Below are 17,892 nucleotides of genomic sequence, written 5' to 3'. Positions count from 1 at the left end.
AATGCATTCTTAGCTTTCCCTAGAAGTATGTGCCACATGAAAAGCAATAAAAAAATATAGATGGCAATGCATTCATGTTAATGATTTAAGACAATCATATTACATACATTGTCACTTACCATTATAGCATTGCAAAAAAGTCAAGCTTTTCTTTTAGTATAGTTTTTTTTTTTTACTTCTGTAGACTAATTCAATTGCACTCCTGGAAGACGATGCTGTTGCAGCAGTATTGCTTGGCTTTGCACCCCCTTCTACACTTTTACCTGCCAGTTCATCTAAGGTAACAAGAAAAAATAAGAAATAGTGTTTTATAAATTCAACGATGTTATCTTTCTGATTATGTTATTCCACATATTCTAACTTGTTATTTTGACAGTAAAATGAGGTGCCTATGCCTAATCCATTTCATAGGCCTCAATCTGGTTTCATGATTGATGTTACAAGGGTTTAAGGTATGTCATTTAAAATAAACTATCTAAAAGTAGGAGCTTATAGTTTCTATGCATGATAAAGTTTTGAATGACTATTTTTTATGTGCAGATTCTCAACTTATGGTTGGCTCTGCGAATCTGCATTTAACACTAGTCTTATAGCTATGGTCATGGACAGTGATGATAGAGTGGGCATTCAACTGTCAGGTAACTAACCTTTGTCATTGATTCATGGGTTCTCAGTTATGATCAATTGTTACATTCTTTTGTGTGTGCCGATGAACATGAAGTGTCTTTGGACTCTTTAAATGAAAGATCAAGTATGCTTAAAACTTGTAGGGTACTAAATGATTTTGTTAGTCATCTCTCCCTCCCCCTCTGTCTTACTCTAAGTCGGCACGCATATATGTTTACTAAAGCCAATTGATCCATTTTAGGATTGTATACTTAATTGAAAATTTCAAAATTTTATTTATACAAAATGTGCATATTCAAGACTACTAATATCACTGTTAAATTTTTGAAAAACGATGGCATGCTGTTCAGGTCTCTTTATATACTTAAATTTTGTTTGCTAATTGTTTTGTCTTTTTTAAAGTGTACTTTATTTCTTGATGCTCTCTAGATGCATCGTGACTATAGTTTTTATTAGTTACATTATATGTAAATTTACCTTATCAAATCAATCTAATGCACATGTCTCTCATAAATCCTTAACGCTAGACATACTAATATTACCTTAAAAAATAACACAGTCCATGCATTGCACGGGCATGCGACTAGTTATAAAAAAAAAATGAAATTGTAAAAGTCAATCATGCTACTAGGCAACAAGGGGACCAATTGAAAAAGTATTTTCTCTCTCCTGCCGTTTTGAAATTTAAATTTTTCTTCGTCCCCAGCAAACATTATTAAACCCTCCTACATCTCTTTCTCAACGGTCGAATTTCAAAACGTTTCCCTATTCTCTCTCTAGCTCTTAAACGAAGAGTTTGAAATCTTGCAATCTCTTAAAATTCATCTCATTTTAGAACCAATTTTGAGATCTTTTTTCTGAATTGTCACAACGCAGGTAATTCTTCGGTTAAATTTCCAGGTACGTTCTCAGATCTAGGTTTTGCTTCCTTTGTAGAATTTTTTTTTTCTTTCTTCAGTTTGGATTTCGAGAGTATTAGAGTTTGAGAAAGTTGAAATGATACTAGTTCAGTTTTTTAGATAGTGGGATTGGAAAAAAAATGTCTTAATTAGAGTTCTAGTAATTGGGATTGCGACTTTTAGTAAGGGGTGAGTTTATATTTAATTTTCTATTTCTAATTTTGGCAATAGAAGTGAATTAGGTAATATTTAAATTCTTATTCTGTTTATACTGGTTTAATATTGGGGTTTGGTTGAATTGAGCTGGGTCTCTTTTTTTTTTTTTTTTTTTTTTTTTGGTGAGGATCAGTTAATTTTTTCCCGTTTCATTTGTAAATCGATCAAGGGTTTAGTTCCGTTCCCCATTCCATACCCACCTCCACTGATGCTGTAGCACTGCAACTCATAAGTCATGATGAGTTCGGTAAACTAAATAATCTAGATTGTGAAGCAAAGTTAATGTAATAGATTAATTTTATGAATCTTCATTTATATGATTTAAAACTTCGAAAAATGAATTTGAAGTCGCAGATTCTACGGTCAAAAAAATATTTTACTGTTAGGTAAGTCAGGCAATAGGGTTTCTTTGCTGAATTTATTTTGCCCATTTATTTCACCTTTGTCATGGTGGAAGTTAAAATTGTTAAGCATTGTAGTAAGTTGATAATCGGTATTGAATTTGAACGGATCTCTAATGTGATTGTGTTAGCATATTGTGCTTGTATTCTCATAAAGTTGGATTCTATGCGCAGGTTGAAGTTACTTCCAAATGTCGAACGGTCAAAGCGATCCACTATTGCAAATGGAAACAACATGTGGATCTCTTCTATATGAATTGCAGGTTCTTTTGTTTTCGAGTACTAAATTTTTACGTAAAGATATGCTTGTGATTTCCCATTCCCTGTTTGAAGCACGTTTTTGAAGTTGTGATGTTTGAGTCCTTACTTCAACTGCACAATCTTCTCACTTTTGTATTATGTTAGTATCATTAGCCTTCTGATTATTTATTCTTATGCTTCGTTCAAAAAAAAAAAAAAAAAAAAAGATAATATGGGATGAAGTAGGAGAGTCGGATGCTGAAAGGGATAGAATGTTGCTTGAGCTAGAACGGGAATGCTTGGAGGTGTACAGAAGAAAAGTAGATCAGGCAAACAGGTGTAGAGCTCAGATTAGGCAGGCAATTGCTGACTCTGAAGCTGAACTTGCTGCCATCTGCTCAGCAATGGGAGAGCGACCAGTACATATTAGGCAGGTCAGGATATAAAACATTTTAGTCATTAGAATCAATAAATTGCAGTAGACAAAATGTTTTAATGATTTTGAAATATTGATAGTGTTCTCTTGTGAGTTGTTGAATATGCCAATGAAATCATTTGAATTCAAATATAACTTTAATCAGCCTCAAATTATAGAGCATTTAGTTTTAAAGGTGTTTGTGATTTCGAAATATTGTGTTGGCATGAAAATTTGTTCAGTCATATTAAGTGTGTGGGAGGAAACATGAATTGACTTTTATCCTAAGATTACCAGATATAAAGTATACGTGTAACTGTGTTAAAAGAAAAGGTAGATACAATTTGTTGTGGGATTCATGATGACGTTTATGTTTCATTGACAGTCTGACCAAAATCTTGGAAACTTGAAGGAAGAACTTAGAGCCATTCTTCCACAGATAGAGGAAATGCGGAAGAGGAAATGTGATAGAAAGAATCAATTTGTAGAGGTTCTGGAGCAAATACAGAAGCTTAAGCATGAACTTTCTAATTCAAGTGGGTACATTTCTACTACTTTGGTAGTGGATGAAGCCGATTTGTCTCTAAGAAAGCTTGAAGAATTGCAAAGAGAGATGCTGGCACTTCAAAACGAAAAGGTTATTCTTTGCTCTATAGCAGTATCATATGTACTTGCTTTGTAGTGATTATTCTTGACCAACTTGCTTTTGTATTCCCTTGGTTTCAGAGTGAACGTCTGAAGCAGGTTCTCGATCACCTCAATTCTTTGAATTCATTGTGCTTGGTTCTTGGTATGGATTTCAAGCAAACTGTCAGTGAGGTTCATCCCAGTTTAGGAGATCCTGAAGGTTCAAAAAATATTAGTCATGATACCATACAGCAATTAGCGGCTGCTATTCAAAAGCTTAGAGAGATTAAGATACAAAGGATGCAAAGGGTATAAGAATTTCTAATGTGCTTCTTTCATTTTTAAGTTCATTATTTTCTGCGTGCTAAATTGTTAATTTCTTCCTTGACAGCTGCAAGATCTTGCCATGTCCTTGCTGCAACTGTGGAACCTGATGGATACACCGCTTGAAGAGCAACAAGTTTTTCAGAAGGTCACTTGTAATGTAGCAGCTTCAGAAAACGAGATTGTGGAGCCAAACATGCTGTCTATAGACATTATTACTTTTGTAAGTCATGAAGCATGTTTGCCAAGAATAGATGTTCGAGCTTACAATTAAAAGTTACTTTCAAGTACTATTTTATTTTCAACATTTTTAGATAACTTACTTTTTCTTCTTCTTTATTTTTAAACGAAAAACTTATTCTGGCCTTACTCTGAAAGTAAGTTGCTTACTTTCAATTTTGATGAATAGAAATTTTTTAATTAAAATTATTTATGTTCTTATAAGTAAGCTTTTTAAGCTTAGTCAAACATACTTGATTTTTCGCTTTGGTGTGGTTTAGCTATTGAATGGAATGTAAAACAATGTAAATCATGTACTAATCAGGTCGAGAAAGAGGTTTCTCGGTTGGAAGAGTTGAAAACAAGCAAAATGAAGGAGCTTGTTCTGAAAAAGAAGTCGGAGCTAGAAGATATTTGTAGGAAAACACATCTGATTCCAGAAACCGATAGTTCATTGGACATTGCTATTGAAGCTATTGAATCTGGTACTACTAAACCTTAGAAAAGATTGTAATGATATTATTCCATTGAGTCTAACTCTGTTTTCCCTCAAATAACAGGAGCTGTTGATGCAACTTATGTGCTTGAAAAAATTGAGGTTGAAATAGCTAAAGTTAAAGAAGAAGCATTTAGCAGGAAGGATATCCTCGACAAGGTTGAGAAGTGGATGGTTGCATGCGAGGAGGAGAGCTGGCTTGAGGAGTATAATAGGGTCGGATTTTTCAACAAGGTCATTTATTTTATTTTTATATAAACTGCAAACATTCAATTGCTCAAAATCAATCTAATCTTTGTATAGGATGAAAATCGTTACAATGCTGGGAGAGGTGCTCATCTTACATTGAAACGCGCTGAGAAAGCTCGCGTCTTGGTCAATAAACTTCCAAGTAAAAATATTACATTTTATTAGAAATCCATCTGCCGGTAAAAGTCTTTAATGGTGTAAATACATGATAGATTTTGTTACTAATTTCTTTTCTGCCCGTTCTATCCAGCAATTGTGGATGCATTGGCTTCTAAAACATCATCTTGGGAGAATGAGAGAGGAATTGAATTCACTTACGACGGCGTAAGTGTTTCCCTGTGTACTCTGCATATTTATGTTTACTCCAGCCTTGCGTTCTTGCTCTTTTTCTTGCCGTAAAAATGTTAATACTCTAGTTATTAGCCTAACCAAATTTTACTCCTTTTCTTTTTTATTTTCTGTGTACAGGTTCGTCTTCTTTCCATGCTTGAAGAGTATAACATTTTAAGGCAAGAAAAAGAGCAAGAACGCAAAAGGCAAAGGGTATAGTCTTCTTAATAATTCTCATTTGAATTTCACATTTAATGACGTTTGCTCTCACCCTCTCACTTTGATTTTGTGTTTCTTTTATTTATTTTCAGGACCAGAAGAAACTGCAAGGGCAATTACTAGCAGAACAGGAGGCTCTTTATGGTTCAAAACCGAGCCCTATGAAGAACCAGAGTACGAAGAAAGGACCTAGATTGTCATGCGGTGGTGCAAGCAACAGAAGACTTTCTCTTGGCGGCACAATTCTACAAACTCCTAAGCATGATATGCTTCACTCCACCAAAGCTACTCCTAATACACGTCATGCCAAGAAAAATGACCGGTTGAGTCATGACAACCCCACCAGGGATGATAGATTTCAAGCTATGTCATCCGGTAATTTCTCTTTTACTGAATAGTTGGTTATTTTGTTTGACGTAAATGCAATTTCTTACTAATTTTAGAACTAATCGAAGTTATATATGCCAAGTTTTGAATCCTCTTCTTGTTTCTTATTTCTAATCTCATTCTCATTTCTCTGACATAGGACGGAGGGGTCTAGACATAGCTGGTCTTCCTCTGAAACCACATTCTTTAAATCCAACAAATGCTCATGAAATAGAGTTGCCAATTATGCGAAAGCCTTTCTCTCCCATTTCTTCCACGGACTCTTCAAAATCCAAAGCAACAAATATTTTGGAAGATCTGAACACAAAACATAATGAGATGTTGCAGAAGACACTTACAAGCAACAATACATCACCATTCACAACTCCTTCCAAGACGATTTCTACTATGGATGAAGAGAACAGAACCCCCAAAACAATGGCAATTCCAATGCCTTCTACACCTTCCACAGTTTCAGTTCCAATGCTGACAGCTATCACACCAGCTCCTTGTGTACCCAAGTCAATGGAAGATGAAGATATTGAATACTCGTTTGAGGAGAGGAGAGCAGGATTTGTGCTTCCCAAAGACCATCGAAAGTCTTTGGTCCAAATTTGACACATTTCAAGATCTTGAGATTCCTATTATATATAGTCTGGATCTTGTGATTGTAAGTCAATTCTATTGGCTTTTCCAATGTATACATGGTCTAAAAACAATTGAAGGTGGACGATATTGTGTTTATTCTAGCTGTTGTGATACTCTCCTAGCACTATGATCACTAGAGAAGTCTGAAAGTGGTAGTGTTCTTATGGTAGCTATTAACTATATTCTAGTTTGAGTTGATATGCCCAACCTCTGGCATCCTTCATTTACGGTTAGGAGGTGATTTTATTTGCTTTCTCAATGAGTGTATTCAATTGGGACTTTTGAAAACTTTGATGAACTTTTTTTAAGTGTGACTTTTGTGGATTTTGTGGATCTTTTATAGATTTGTTCGGAATTAGTGAAAATCTTTCGTAGACTTTTATAGACTTTTGTGAAATTTAAAAGATTTTTAAAAATTTTCATTTGAAATGGAATTCATGTAGATTTGGTGTGAAACTCTCTCTCTCTCTCTAACACACACACACACACATCTATACACATAATTCAATATTATTAATATAGTCTACTTTTAAAAATAAATAAAAATCAATACATTTGAATTTAATTATAAATTTTTCATATAAAATTTTATAATTTAATAAAAAATAGATATTTTTCAAAAAAAAAAAAAGTTACAATAATCCAATTTAATTTTTTCACAAAAAATAGAAATAAATAATAAGAGAGAAAAAGAAAGATAAATAGAATATAATCAATAAAAAATAAATAAATTTTAATCATACATGTCACCATTAATCAAGCATAATGAATTTGTTTCTTTGTGATTGGAACTTTACAAAAAGTTATTTTGTATTTATTAAAAAGAAAGTTAATTAGGAAAAGTAACTTTGAAACTTTGTTTGTCAAAATTACTGGTTTAAATGTAAGTTTGTCAAATAAGTGATTTGACTTACTTTTGAGTATAACCAAACGTGGCAAAATCTGAAATTAACCAAAAAACTTACTGGTTAAGATAGAAACCAAGGAGAGCAAATGGGATAGCAAATCTCAACTCGATTAAGCAACCTAATTTATAAAAAGTGGCATACAGTGGTATAACAGTAAATATTTCTGAAGCTGAAGGGTGTTTCTTTTGAAATGGTCAAACTTTAACAACACCTTAAAAGGACAAAGAAGAGGTCAGAGGCTGGAGAAATTTCGCTTGGCTCTAACGTTAACTTTACAGCTTTAAACAGTTAAACCTCCATTTTGAAATAAGTAAATTATTTTATTTATGAATTTATCCATTTTTTATTCATATGCATTTAACTTTACCATTTTTTAATTCCCATTTCTTGAATTTCCAACACGGACCTGAAACCATTTTCAAAACCGTAATTCATATTTTCAATTTTGCAATTTAAATATTGTTAATTCTGAATAAATTATAAATATTTTATTAATTCCTATTTATTTTTAAATTTCTCATTTTTCCTACCTCTGTTCTTTATTGCAAAACCCTAATTTCTCAACTACTGAATTTTTATCATTTTCTATGTCAGAATATTAATTTTCTTCTGTGCAATGGCAGAGGTTAAACCATAATTTCAGGATGTTACAGAAAATATTATCCACATCAGGGCCTTGTTGTACTCTGATGATCTTTGAATATACAAAGCTGATTCTGGGTTTTCAAGATTTTTAGTTTCTGAAGTGGGTTATATGCTAGATATTCGGAGTTTTTGATAAAGTTTCGGTTTTCATGGAAATTTCCAGCTGAAAGTTTCTTTTTGTAGTTACTCTGAGCATTTGAGCTAAAATATAAAAAAAAAAAAAAAAAAAAAAAAAAAAAAAAAAAAAAAGGTTCGAGTTTTACATTATTCTTGAGTTTAGGTCTTAGTTTAGAGGTTTTTTAAAGGTTTAAGGATTGTTAAGGTCTTTGTTTTATTAGTATATAAATGGATGAAAAAGAAGGTTCAAAAGTTATTGGGGTGACAGTGAAGGGAGATGAAGCCTCACAGGGTTTCAGGATTGAGCCAAGGGTGGAAAATCCTAGTCTAGATACTGGATCGGCAGCTGGGCCAACACCAGAAACCCAGGCTATCATGCCGGTGCATGTGCCTGCTCCGGCGCTGGCCACTGACATGAAGAAGAAGAGGGGAAGACCGAGGAAGTATGCACCAGATGGTTCAGCGTTGGCATTGTCACCTATGCCAATATCTGCTTCAATTCCACTTACGGGAGATTTCTCGGCTTGGAAACACAGCACTAGTCGTCCGGTCGACTCTTACAAGAAAAAGCATAAGCTGGACTTCGAAAGTCCTGGTAATGATATCATATTTTGCTTTATTGATTTGAATCTTGAATTATGATAGTGGTTTCTGCTTTTTCTGTGATTTACTGCTACATAGTGATTGTAATAACTGACACTGAAATTGAATTGGTTTGTTTGTTTGTCGAGTGAGATGTGATATTGCTATTTGTGGTTGGTTAAAGTGTTTAAAAACTAAATCTACTGTTCAAGACTAAATTTAAATAAATATACTTGCTCTTTAACAAAATGCTTAAATGAGTTGGTTCAACATCACGTTAGGCGAGGCAGAGATTTTGAGTTCTAGTCTTGCCGTCACCAGCTAAAAAAATGTCGGCGTGTCGTACATTTAAAATAATAATTGTGATTGTTATGATCTTTAAAATAATTTATGATACTGCTGCTGAAGATGATGGGAGTTCTATCCTTTGAAATCTTATGAGTTTGTGGGGTCAAAATAATCTGATGCTGTAAGCATGTAGTACGTAGAGATTGCGAACCACGACTTGTTTTATTAATGATGTCATTACTGAGCTGATTTGATTTGACACAAAATATGTCTTTTACTCAAAAACTGAGTGAATAATTATGTGTAGCTGATGTGACATGTGTGGGTCTAATGTAAAGACAGCATGGATAGAGTATGTGCTGACTCTGAAACCGATAGATAGCATGAATACTGGAGTTAATGAATAGAAGCATAAAACTGATTCGATGAGATTCATTGCCAAAGTGTATGCATCCCATCAATGTGTATAGTTATTTTCAAATGAGAAGTTGCTATCACAGGACTTCGAAAGTAGTTAGTAATGCAGCAGCAGAACATTCTGTTCTATTAGAACAGGCCTCTGACCACAGGAATGTTTTGGCATTAATTTCCCCGCAATGTCTGGCTTAATTAGATCTGTTTTCACTTTAAAAAGAAAAATTACCTACAGTATCCAGAATTATCGAGCTCCCCAATTTTCCCAATGAGAAATACCCTATTTCTAGCATGTTTATTCATAAACAGGGGATGAAGAAAATGATTGCTCGTACTTCCTTTATTTGTGCATAATCAAATATCATTAGAACACTATCCATAACATGATACAATTATATGTTTGATGTAGAACACTCATTCATCAATTAAATTTCATTTGGTTGTTCTTTGATGAAATTTTAAATTTGCATAAGCAACCAATTTAATATTTATCTGTTTTGTAGGTGAAAAGGTGGCATACAATGGTGGGGCAGGTTTTACGCCCCATGTGATAACTGTTAATGCTGGCGAGGTACTTCTAGTTACCAGTAAAGTTTGTACATCGAGTTTTATTATTTAAACAGCTTGATATCAAAAACCTTCTGTTGGTTCATATGCTGATGGTTCAAACGTTATTTATTTAATTAGAAAATTTTGACACCAGTCCCTAATTTATTACCTAGTAGCAAGTTGGTACATAGGCTTTATGAATGAGCAATTTAGTCAACAACGATGGAAGCAACCTAAATCTTCAATAAACTATCACATGGCCCTCATGGAAAATGTGGGTAAACTCCATTCGGGGTGACTATATTTTCACTCTAGTTTAGTCAGGTAATTGTACTTCAGTTTTGTTCAATTAGGTTGCTATACTTTAATATGATTTCAATCGGGTAAGCACACTTTAATATGATTTCAATCATTAACTACTCTTCAATTTAATTTAAATTAAGATTTTTTTCAATTTTCACTAACGGTATTCGATAAATGATAGTTATAATAATACATAATCAATAGGCTCTGATATGAAATAAGTACAACTTCATTGCAATAAATGGTTGACATCATTTATTGTCTGCTATGTTTTTTATTTTTTTCAATTCGAGTCACAAAATTATAAAGAGCTACCTGATTGAAGTCAAATTAAAGTATAATTAACCGATTGAATAAAATTGAAATATAATTACCTGAATGAAACTGAGTGAAACTATAGTTACAGCTATTGGGATTTACCCAAAAAAATGCCTTATTTTAAATTTCTAGACACCATACCATATTGATAAGCAAGAGCCAGCTTCATAAAGTTGGACATACAAGGGTTATGTGAGTATTAAATAGAGATTTGGACAGTTTTGTCACTGGCGAATAATTATGGAACTAAAAGAAAAGGTTGGGGACCAGATACAGAGGCAATACATTGCAGAACACTGGTGCATTTTTCTATAAGAATCCAAGGTGCTCTTTTTGTTATTTTTAACATCACGCTGTTGAAGACATATTGGGATCAAATTTTATACCGGAAAGAAGAAGAAAAATCTTTAGAAGTTTTCATGAATTCTCTTATAAAATCTCCTTCAGTTCATTTATTAACTCAGTAACTAGTATCTGCAATTAAATATGTTCATATTTTTAAATAATAGCTGATAGAAAGATGGCTGGAATAAGGCTTATTGTTGATTTTTTATGGTATCATATACTAGAATATTGACATTCATAACGATTAATGTAGGAAAACACATCATTTTAAGAATTAATTATATAAGAATAATAATTTCCAGAAATATCACATATTCTGGTGTGCAAATTGTAACTGTGTGTGACAGCAGTAAGAGGCATGGAGTTTACATAAAATGATTGTTGGAACTTGGAAGTCTCTACTCTAATTCATTTATCCTAGAATGCTTAAATAACATAATAGATATGCATAGACGCCTTTATCAATGAACTACATAACGTGTTTTAATTTTTCTTTTGGATTTTCTTCGCAAAACATCAAAAAGTCATGACATTAGCTAGCCAATAAAGTCTTATTTTTGGCGCTACTACCAAACAATCATCCATGACTTAATTTTCATGTGAAATGCTCCATAAGTTTACCATATGCTCTCAAACGGTTCGTGTTGAAATAATTTCATGACCTGCTAACTACCTTTTCTTTGCTTAAACTGTACACTTTGTCCTAGTACTTGTATCCATTTAGTTCATGTTTGATAGTGAATACTGGACGGGATCAAACAATATAATAAACAAGAGTATAAATTATTTTATTCCTTAATACTATCCAATCCTGCCTCACAAACATCCCGTTAGTTATTTGAAAGTGGAGAAGACTTTAGAGCATGATGCTCTTATTTTCAAGTTATGCAAAGAAACTTCACACATTGAATTTTGCTGTGAAGGCATCTCAATTCTTTAATTTGACTGAAACTTTGATTTTTACTTCTTCTAATATTGCTATTAGTCGATGTTTATTTGACTAAATTTTAGTTTTCCATTCTATTTGTATCAGGATGTCACTATGAAAATAATATCTTTCTCTCAACAAGGCTCCAGAGCTATTTGCGTTCTTTCAGCAAATGGTCCCATCTCAAATGTTACACTTCATCAACCTAATTCTTCCGGTGGTACTTTGACCTATGAGGTGCGAACCCTTTCCCTTTATTTGAAATTGCTGTTAACAGAGATTATATTTTGGCTAAACTTTTTATTTGTTAAGTAGATAATTTATTGATCAAATCTGGAAATAAGTTAATAATTTGACAATAGCAAGAGTGACTTTCAAAATAAACAACTTTGTTTGGCTTAAAAATAAGAAAGAATAACTTATCTATAAGTAACTTCTTATTTTTAAGCTTAGCTAAACAAGCCTTATCCACATGGGGGTTTTAGTTTCATAGAGGTGAAATGTTGTTCCTCACTTGAGAAGTTTTCCTTATTTCACATCAGTGGCAACCCTGACTATAAGCGGGATAGGTGATTGCCTAAGGTCCCGTTTTGATAAGAGTCCCAAATTGCATAAGGTTAATTGGTTGGTTAAAAAAAAGCAAAAATTATATTTATGAAATTCTTTAAAATAGAATTACCACGTGCAAACACAATAAACTAATAAAAATCGAAAATATAAAAACCTTTTAAAAAAATATAAATGACATAAACTTTATCACTTAGTGTGTTTGATTGGCATTATTTTCTATGAAAAATGTCATTTTTCTACCTAAATTCCTACTTTTTGAGTGTTTGATTGATAATTTTTCTGTGGAAAATGTTTTCAAACTTTTGGTCACGTGACTATATTTTCTTCAAAAATAAGGAAAATATTTTCTTTATGGTGAAATGGTTTTTATTTTGTAGGTAATTCACTCTCTCTTTCTCTCTCATCTACCCCCTTTCTATTTCATCTACCCACCAATAAAAAATAAACAAGTATAATAATTTATAAGTTGAATATAAAATCAATCAAACATATTTAGTTAATAATTTCCATAGAAATAATTTATAGGCAATTCAATTGCCTAGAATTTATTTTTTTTCCATACAAATTTCATGTTCGCAATCAAATGCACCCTTACATTTATTTATCACATAAATATAACACAAATATTACTTTCCCTCTCTATGACTAATTTGTCATTTTATTTTCCAAACATTTCTTTTATTTTCTTAACCAAAAAAAATGTCTCTTTGTCTATTCAAATTCCACTCACCCATCATAATTTTTCTCAACACAACAAGAAATAAAGAGTAGTGCTATTTATAGTTGCTTACTAACATAGTTGCACTTGTGGCATATATGTGGCAATTACTGATTTGATGCATTACTACCACATTAATGCATCAAGTCATTAACCGCTACATGTATGTCACGTAGGGCGATTGCAAATAATATTATTCAAAAATAAATTATCTCCATTTGAATTAAAATTTTGAAGATTCAATTTAACAGATTAATATAGTCTCGCTGGCACTATTACAGCCTTACATGTTTCTTTTTTTCTCCCTTATCCTCAGAACTTATACTACAGAGTACATAGGCTGTTATTATTACTATTTTGCTTTAATCATATGATAATAACCTTTTTCGGTGTTTGTTGAAAGTACTTAGAATTTAATAATTCTTCGTCCGTGTTCATACTTCTTATTTGTATGTTAACTTCTTATTAATTAATATAAAATTAGAGTGTATTTGATCGTCATTTTTATTATTTTGTTACACTATATCTCACAGTCAACATTATCAAATTTTATACATAAATGACTCAAATGTTTATTCAATTTTGTTTGAAATAGTTGCAATGAGAAAATGACCAAAGAAATGAATAGACCCATTTGCTATTGCATTGTAATTTTTTTTGCCAAAACTTCACTTATAATTTTTATTGTACGTTGAAATTTGACATTTTGTATTTTCCTGTTCGAATTTTGGGACTTAATTGTCTGTATTAAATTCTTCATAATTATATTAAAACTCTTTATAAGGTTCAAAATATAGGGGTCTCATATTTGAAGTTGGCATATATGAGGGCCGGCACCATTTCACATCTGATAGAATTTTCAGAGGCTTGGAATTGTGATGTTTCGAGATGGTTTTCCTGAATTCTCTTACTCTCTCTCTCTCCACTAAAGTTATGGAAGCCATCAAAATTGTTGTTTCTTAAATTTTTGACAAGAATTATCTATAATTATGCCCTTTCTGCAGGGCCGCTTTGAAATACTTTCTCTGACAGGCTCTTTCATGCCGAACGATAACGGATTGACAAAAGGCAGATCTGGTGGGATGAGTGTCTCGTTGGCAGGTCCAGATGGCCGTGTTTTGGGGGGAGGCCTTGCTGGGATGCTAGTAGCTGCTGGCCCTGTCCAGGTTAGAAAGTGTTACCAAAATGAACGAAAACGAGACACAAAAGAATTACTATGTTATCCAAAAAATCTACAATCTATTTGTCTTCATACGACAATAGAACAAATATGACACCAGACGAAAATATTTGCTAATTGGAATACTCCTCTGAACTTGTCTTTTGCAACAGGTTGTCATTGGCAGCTTTCTTCCTGGCCACCATCAAGAGCTGAAGCCCAAAAAACGGAAGTATGAGCGCACAATATCGTTTACCCCGAGTCCTGCTAATCCTTTTTCTGAAGAAAGATATGAAGGAACCCCCGGTGGACAGAAGCCAAATTTGAACTCATCTGCTTCCTTCCGTGGAGACAACTTAACTTCTGCAAACTCCATTCAAGGTTCAAAAATTGCTATCCCAGAAAGTAATGTCTCATTGTCGGGAGAAGACTCTAGAGAGCAACGCCACGAAATTACTTGCTAATTGTGTTTGTTATATTTTTCTTGTTTGTATCTTAGCTGTTTTTAGAAGGCGTGAAACTTTTAGGCTTACTTCTTTCTGACCCCGGTTAGAAATCGACAACTGCCTATTATCGTTTTCAACTAGAATGTGATTTGTCAATTCGAGCAGATTTTTTTTTTTCTTTTGTTAGTTTCATACTAGTTTAGGACTTCACTAGTATGCCTGTTGTGTAGTTCGAGTCATGTTTGCTCTGGTGTTTTGTAACCTGATATAGAATTTCGGATGTTTGAATTGGATGTATCATCCTTTGTTGTAGTAGAGAAACTTAATTTTTATAAGATAATTTCTGATTTGCTTATAAGTTGGCTGTTCGACGTTGCTGCTTATAGTTCTACCGAAATTTTGATGTACAGAAATGTGTATGAAAATGGATATAAACAATCTTGAGCTATGCATGAATATCATGAAATATGCATTGAAAACTCAAAGAATGTTGAGAATTTGGACAGAAGATTTAAGAAATTTTATATTATTGAAAAAATAATTTTTGCAAAGAAATTTTCTAGTTAATAATTAATTTTAACTATACATTTCAAAAAATGTCTAAGAGGATATAGTTAATCCTATTTTATACGTTCTTCGAATTGACTTAGATTCATTTAAGATACATGCACCCTAAATTTAAAATCAAGAAAACATTTTTCTATCCCATTTATGACGATAGTTACAAAAATTTAACTAATTTTTCCTTTTTAATATTGTTTATAGAACACGTCGGAAAATCTTCCATGCGGAAATTATCGGTTGTTAGAAAGACTCTATAATCAAGTGGGAGGTTTCAAGAATCTTAATATTCAATACACAGAGGATTAAACTAATATGCATAACATGTCAGCACACATTTTATATATATATATATATTTTAGGGGATTAGGATTTTATTTTTCAAGAAATCCACTCTCTCACTCATCCATCCCTTCCTCTCATCTACCCACCAATAAAAATTGAACTAGTATAAAAAAAATAAAATAAATAAAATAAAAATAAAAATTGAATTAGTATAATATTTTCGTCCTCCTGGAAGGCAAGACGCATACATGGGTTTGAGTCGCTCAACACTTTGACAGTTCAGTTGGGAGGGCTCTAGGACCCTGGCCAGTTTGGGACACAACCCGCTGTTTAACTGGTCTGTGTGAAGAGGGGCTAGATCGTAGGCCCCAAGATCAGTCGCTTTAAGGCGGACACCTGGGTATAAAAAAAATAAAAATTGAACTAGTATAATATTTTCTATGTTGAAAGCTAAATCAATCAAATGCATTTAATCAATTGTCTAAAATTTATTTTCTTTATTTACAAGTTTCATGCTTGCAATCCAATGAGAAACATAAATTTTTTTTATTTAAATATTATTTTCAATAATTCCAAATTTGGATATGGAGTAAGAGATGCTTTACTTGCCAAATTATGACGAAATAACTTATAAATGGTTTGGATTCCAACTCTCTAGTCTAATATTTCATTCACAAGGTATAGTCATGACACAAAATTGCCTATTCTTCTTTTCTAATGTTTGGTACATGTACTATGAATCAAAAAAATTTACTTTTCACAGGACCTATTATAAAAAATTCTACATGAAATCGACTCTTCATGTAATTTCTCACAGGTTAAAAATCAAGAAAACATTTTTCTATCAGTAATTGGATTTTAACTAATTTTTCCCTTTCAATATTACATATGAAACACATCCAAAAATTTTCGATACGGAAATTATCGGTTGTTAGAAGGACTCTATTTAATCAAGTGAGGGGTTTCAAGAATCTTAATATTTAATGCACAGAGGATTAAACTAATGCATATAACCTGTCAGCCCACATTAGCTTTCACACTACACCTCGCCATCTAATCCTCAATTTCTGCTAAATAAAGCTTCCTCCATAGACCTTTTCCTTCGGTGCAACCTTTTAAGAGAATCCCAGAACGCGGTCTCTTTGTCTTCCTAAATCGTCCTTACCAACTAGCCATTAACTCCATTTCCATTCTGCTACCAGACAGCAGTAGCCTTTGAGCTGCTTGAGTTCCAATTTGTTCGTTCACTCTTCGTTTTCAAACTCTCTCATAAAATATGCTGAATTCAACATTTGATTTGATCAGCCTTGCTGCTTCGAATTCTCACGCAGTCTTTTGTTTATGCAATCTGATCATAGTCATTCTACTTGCTGGTAGCTCGAAATCGAGGTCAGAATTTAATGAAGTTAAGCCTTTTACTTCTCGCGGGGATGTTAGCAATAAGAGATATTACATGGAAAGAACAAATGCTTTGTGTTCCTCGAAGATGACATCTTCGTCTGTGGGCACATCAATGGTTGACAATGATGAAGGAACCCGAGATGAAGAAGAAGATGAGCTCAGGAAACGAGCTGAAGAATTCATTGAGAAAATTAATAAGGGTTGGATGGATGAAAAGTTGAAAGCATGTTCTCTCTAGCCCAAATGATATAAGATTGGAGCTTACATTATGATCGAATAAAAGTAGGAAAATATTTGGTTCGCATCACCTAAAAGATGGGCATTATAGTAGCTAAAATATTTAACTTTTCTTTCTTAATATTTGTTGCACGTTGTGGCGTTCACCTTATTAAACGTGTCAATAGTGTTTATTGTTATGATTTTCTATTTTTTAGTATCTAGTGAGAGATGTCTATGTGAGAGTATGTGACAATAGCAAGAGTTAAGGAAGAATGTTCTACATATTTGATAACTCAATGTTTTTACGTATCACTCTTGTGCTTATGGTAAATACTTATTTTATTTTAACTCAATTAATTGATGTAGCATAGCATTTCCATTCGTTTAAGACTTAAACATAGGTTGAGATCAATACAATCCAACCAACCTTGCTAATAAGCCACTAGAACTAGGATCTAGAATTAACTATGCGTGCACAACCTTTTATGAAAGAGTAATCAAATTCATATCGACTACAGTAATCATCATAAGTGACAACTTACATTTAAAACGGTAAATTTCAACAATTTTGTTAACGATCACTAACCATGAATGTCATTTACTCTTTATGAAACATGTAGTATCGCAAAATTAAGAGTTTTTATTCATATACTAGCCGCAAGGCCGCAACCTGTCAACCTTTAACTTTACAAATGCATTTTTGATGTGTTTTGAAAGATAAACTAGATAACCATGGACATAATTCAAGAAAAAAATCAAAATCTTAAAGCCGTTCAGAGTATTATCAAGCATTGTATATCAAATGTCCCACACGATAAATTTGTCGTCATCATTATTGTTGTCTTTACAATATGGAGAGA

General features: G+C 32.8%; 2 protein-coding genes across 3 annotated transcripts; both read left to right on the top strand.

Annotated features, from left to right (window-relative positions):
• The first annotated feature begins 1,357 nt into the window (after positions 1 to 1,357).
• On the top strand, positions 1,358 to 6,574 carry LOC111392438 (65-kDa microtubule-associated protein 3-like). Of its 2 annotated transcripts, none has more exons than XM_023017879.1 (13): positions 1,358 to 1,503; positions 2,318 to 2,406; positions 2,611 to 2,817; positions 3,184 to 3,435; positions 3,525 to 3,734; positions 3,817 to 3,972; positions 4,294 to 4,453; positions 4,529 to 4,680; positions 4,768 to 4,855; positions 4,964 to 5,037; positions 5,182 to 5,256; positions 5,355 to 5,637; positions 5,789 to 6,574. In XM_023017879.1, the coding sequence occupies exons 2-13, from the start codon at positions 2,335 to 2,337 to the stop codon at positions 6,244 to 6,246; spliced, it is 2,187 nt and encodes a 728-aa protein (XP_022873647.1). In that variant the 5' UTR covers positions 1,358 to 1,503; positions 2,318 to 2,334; the 3' UTR covers positions 6,247 to 6,574. The 2 variants fall into 2 exon arrangements, with proteins under 2 accessions (XP_022873647.1, XP_022873582.1); XM_023017814.1 differs by having other exon boundaries at positions 1,359 to 1,527.
• Positions 6,575 to 8,066: 1,492 nt separating this feature from the next.
• LOC111392363 (AT-hook motif nuclear-localized protein 1-like) lies at positions 8,067 to 14,919 on the top strand. The gene is made up of 5 exons (XM_023017722.1): positions 8,067 to 8,541; positions 9,734 to 9,801; positions 11,779 to 11,910; positions 13,966 to 14,127; positions 14,294 to 14,919. The coding sequence occupies exons 1-5, from the start codon at positions 8,175 to 8,177 to the stop codon at positions 14,582 to 14,584; spliced, it is 1,020 nt and encodes a 339-aa protein (XP_022873490.1). The 5' UTR covers positions 8,067 to 8,174; the 3' UTR covers positions 14,585 to 14,919.
• Positions 14,920 to 17,892: the final 2,973 nt, after the last annotated feature.

Source organism: Olea europaea, chromosome 1 (genome assembly GCF_002742605.1).
Source record: "Olea europaea var. sylvestris chromosome 1, O_europaea_v1, whole genome shotgun sequence".
NCBI classification, from domain to species: Eukaryota; Viridiplantae; Streptophyta; class Magnoliopsida; order Lamiales; family Oleaceae; genus Olea; species Olea europaea.
This window is presented reverse-complemented; position numbering and strand designations above follow the sequence as displayed.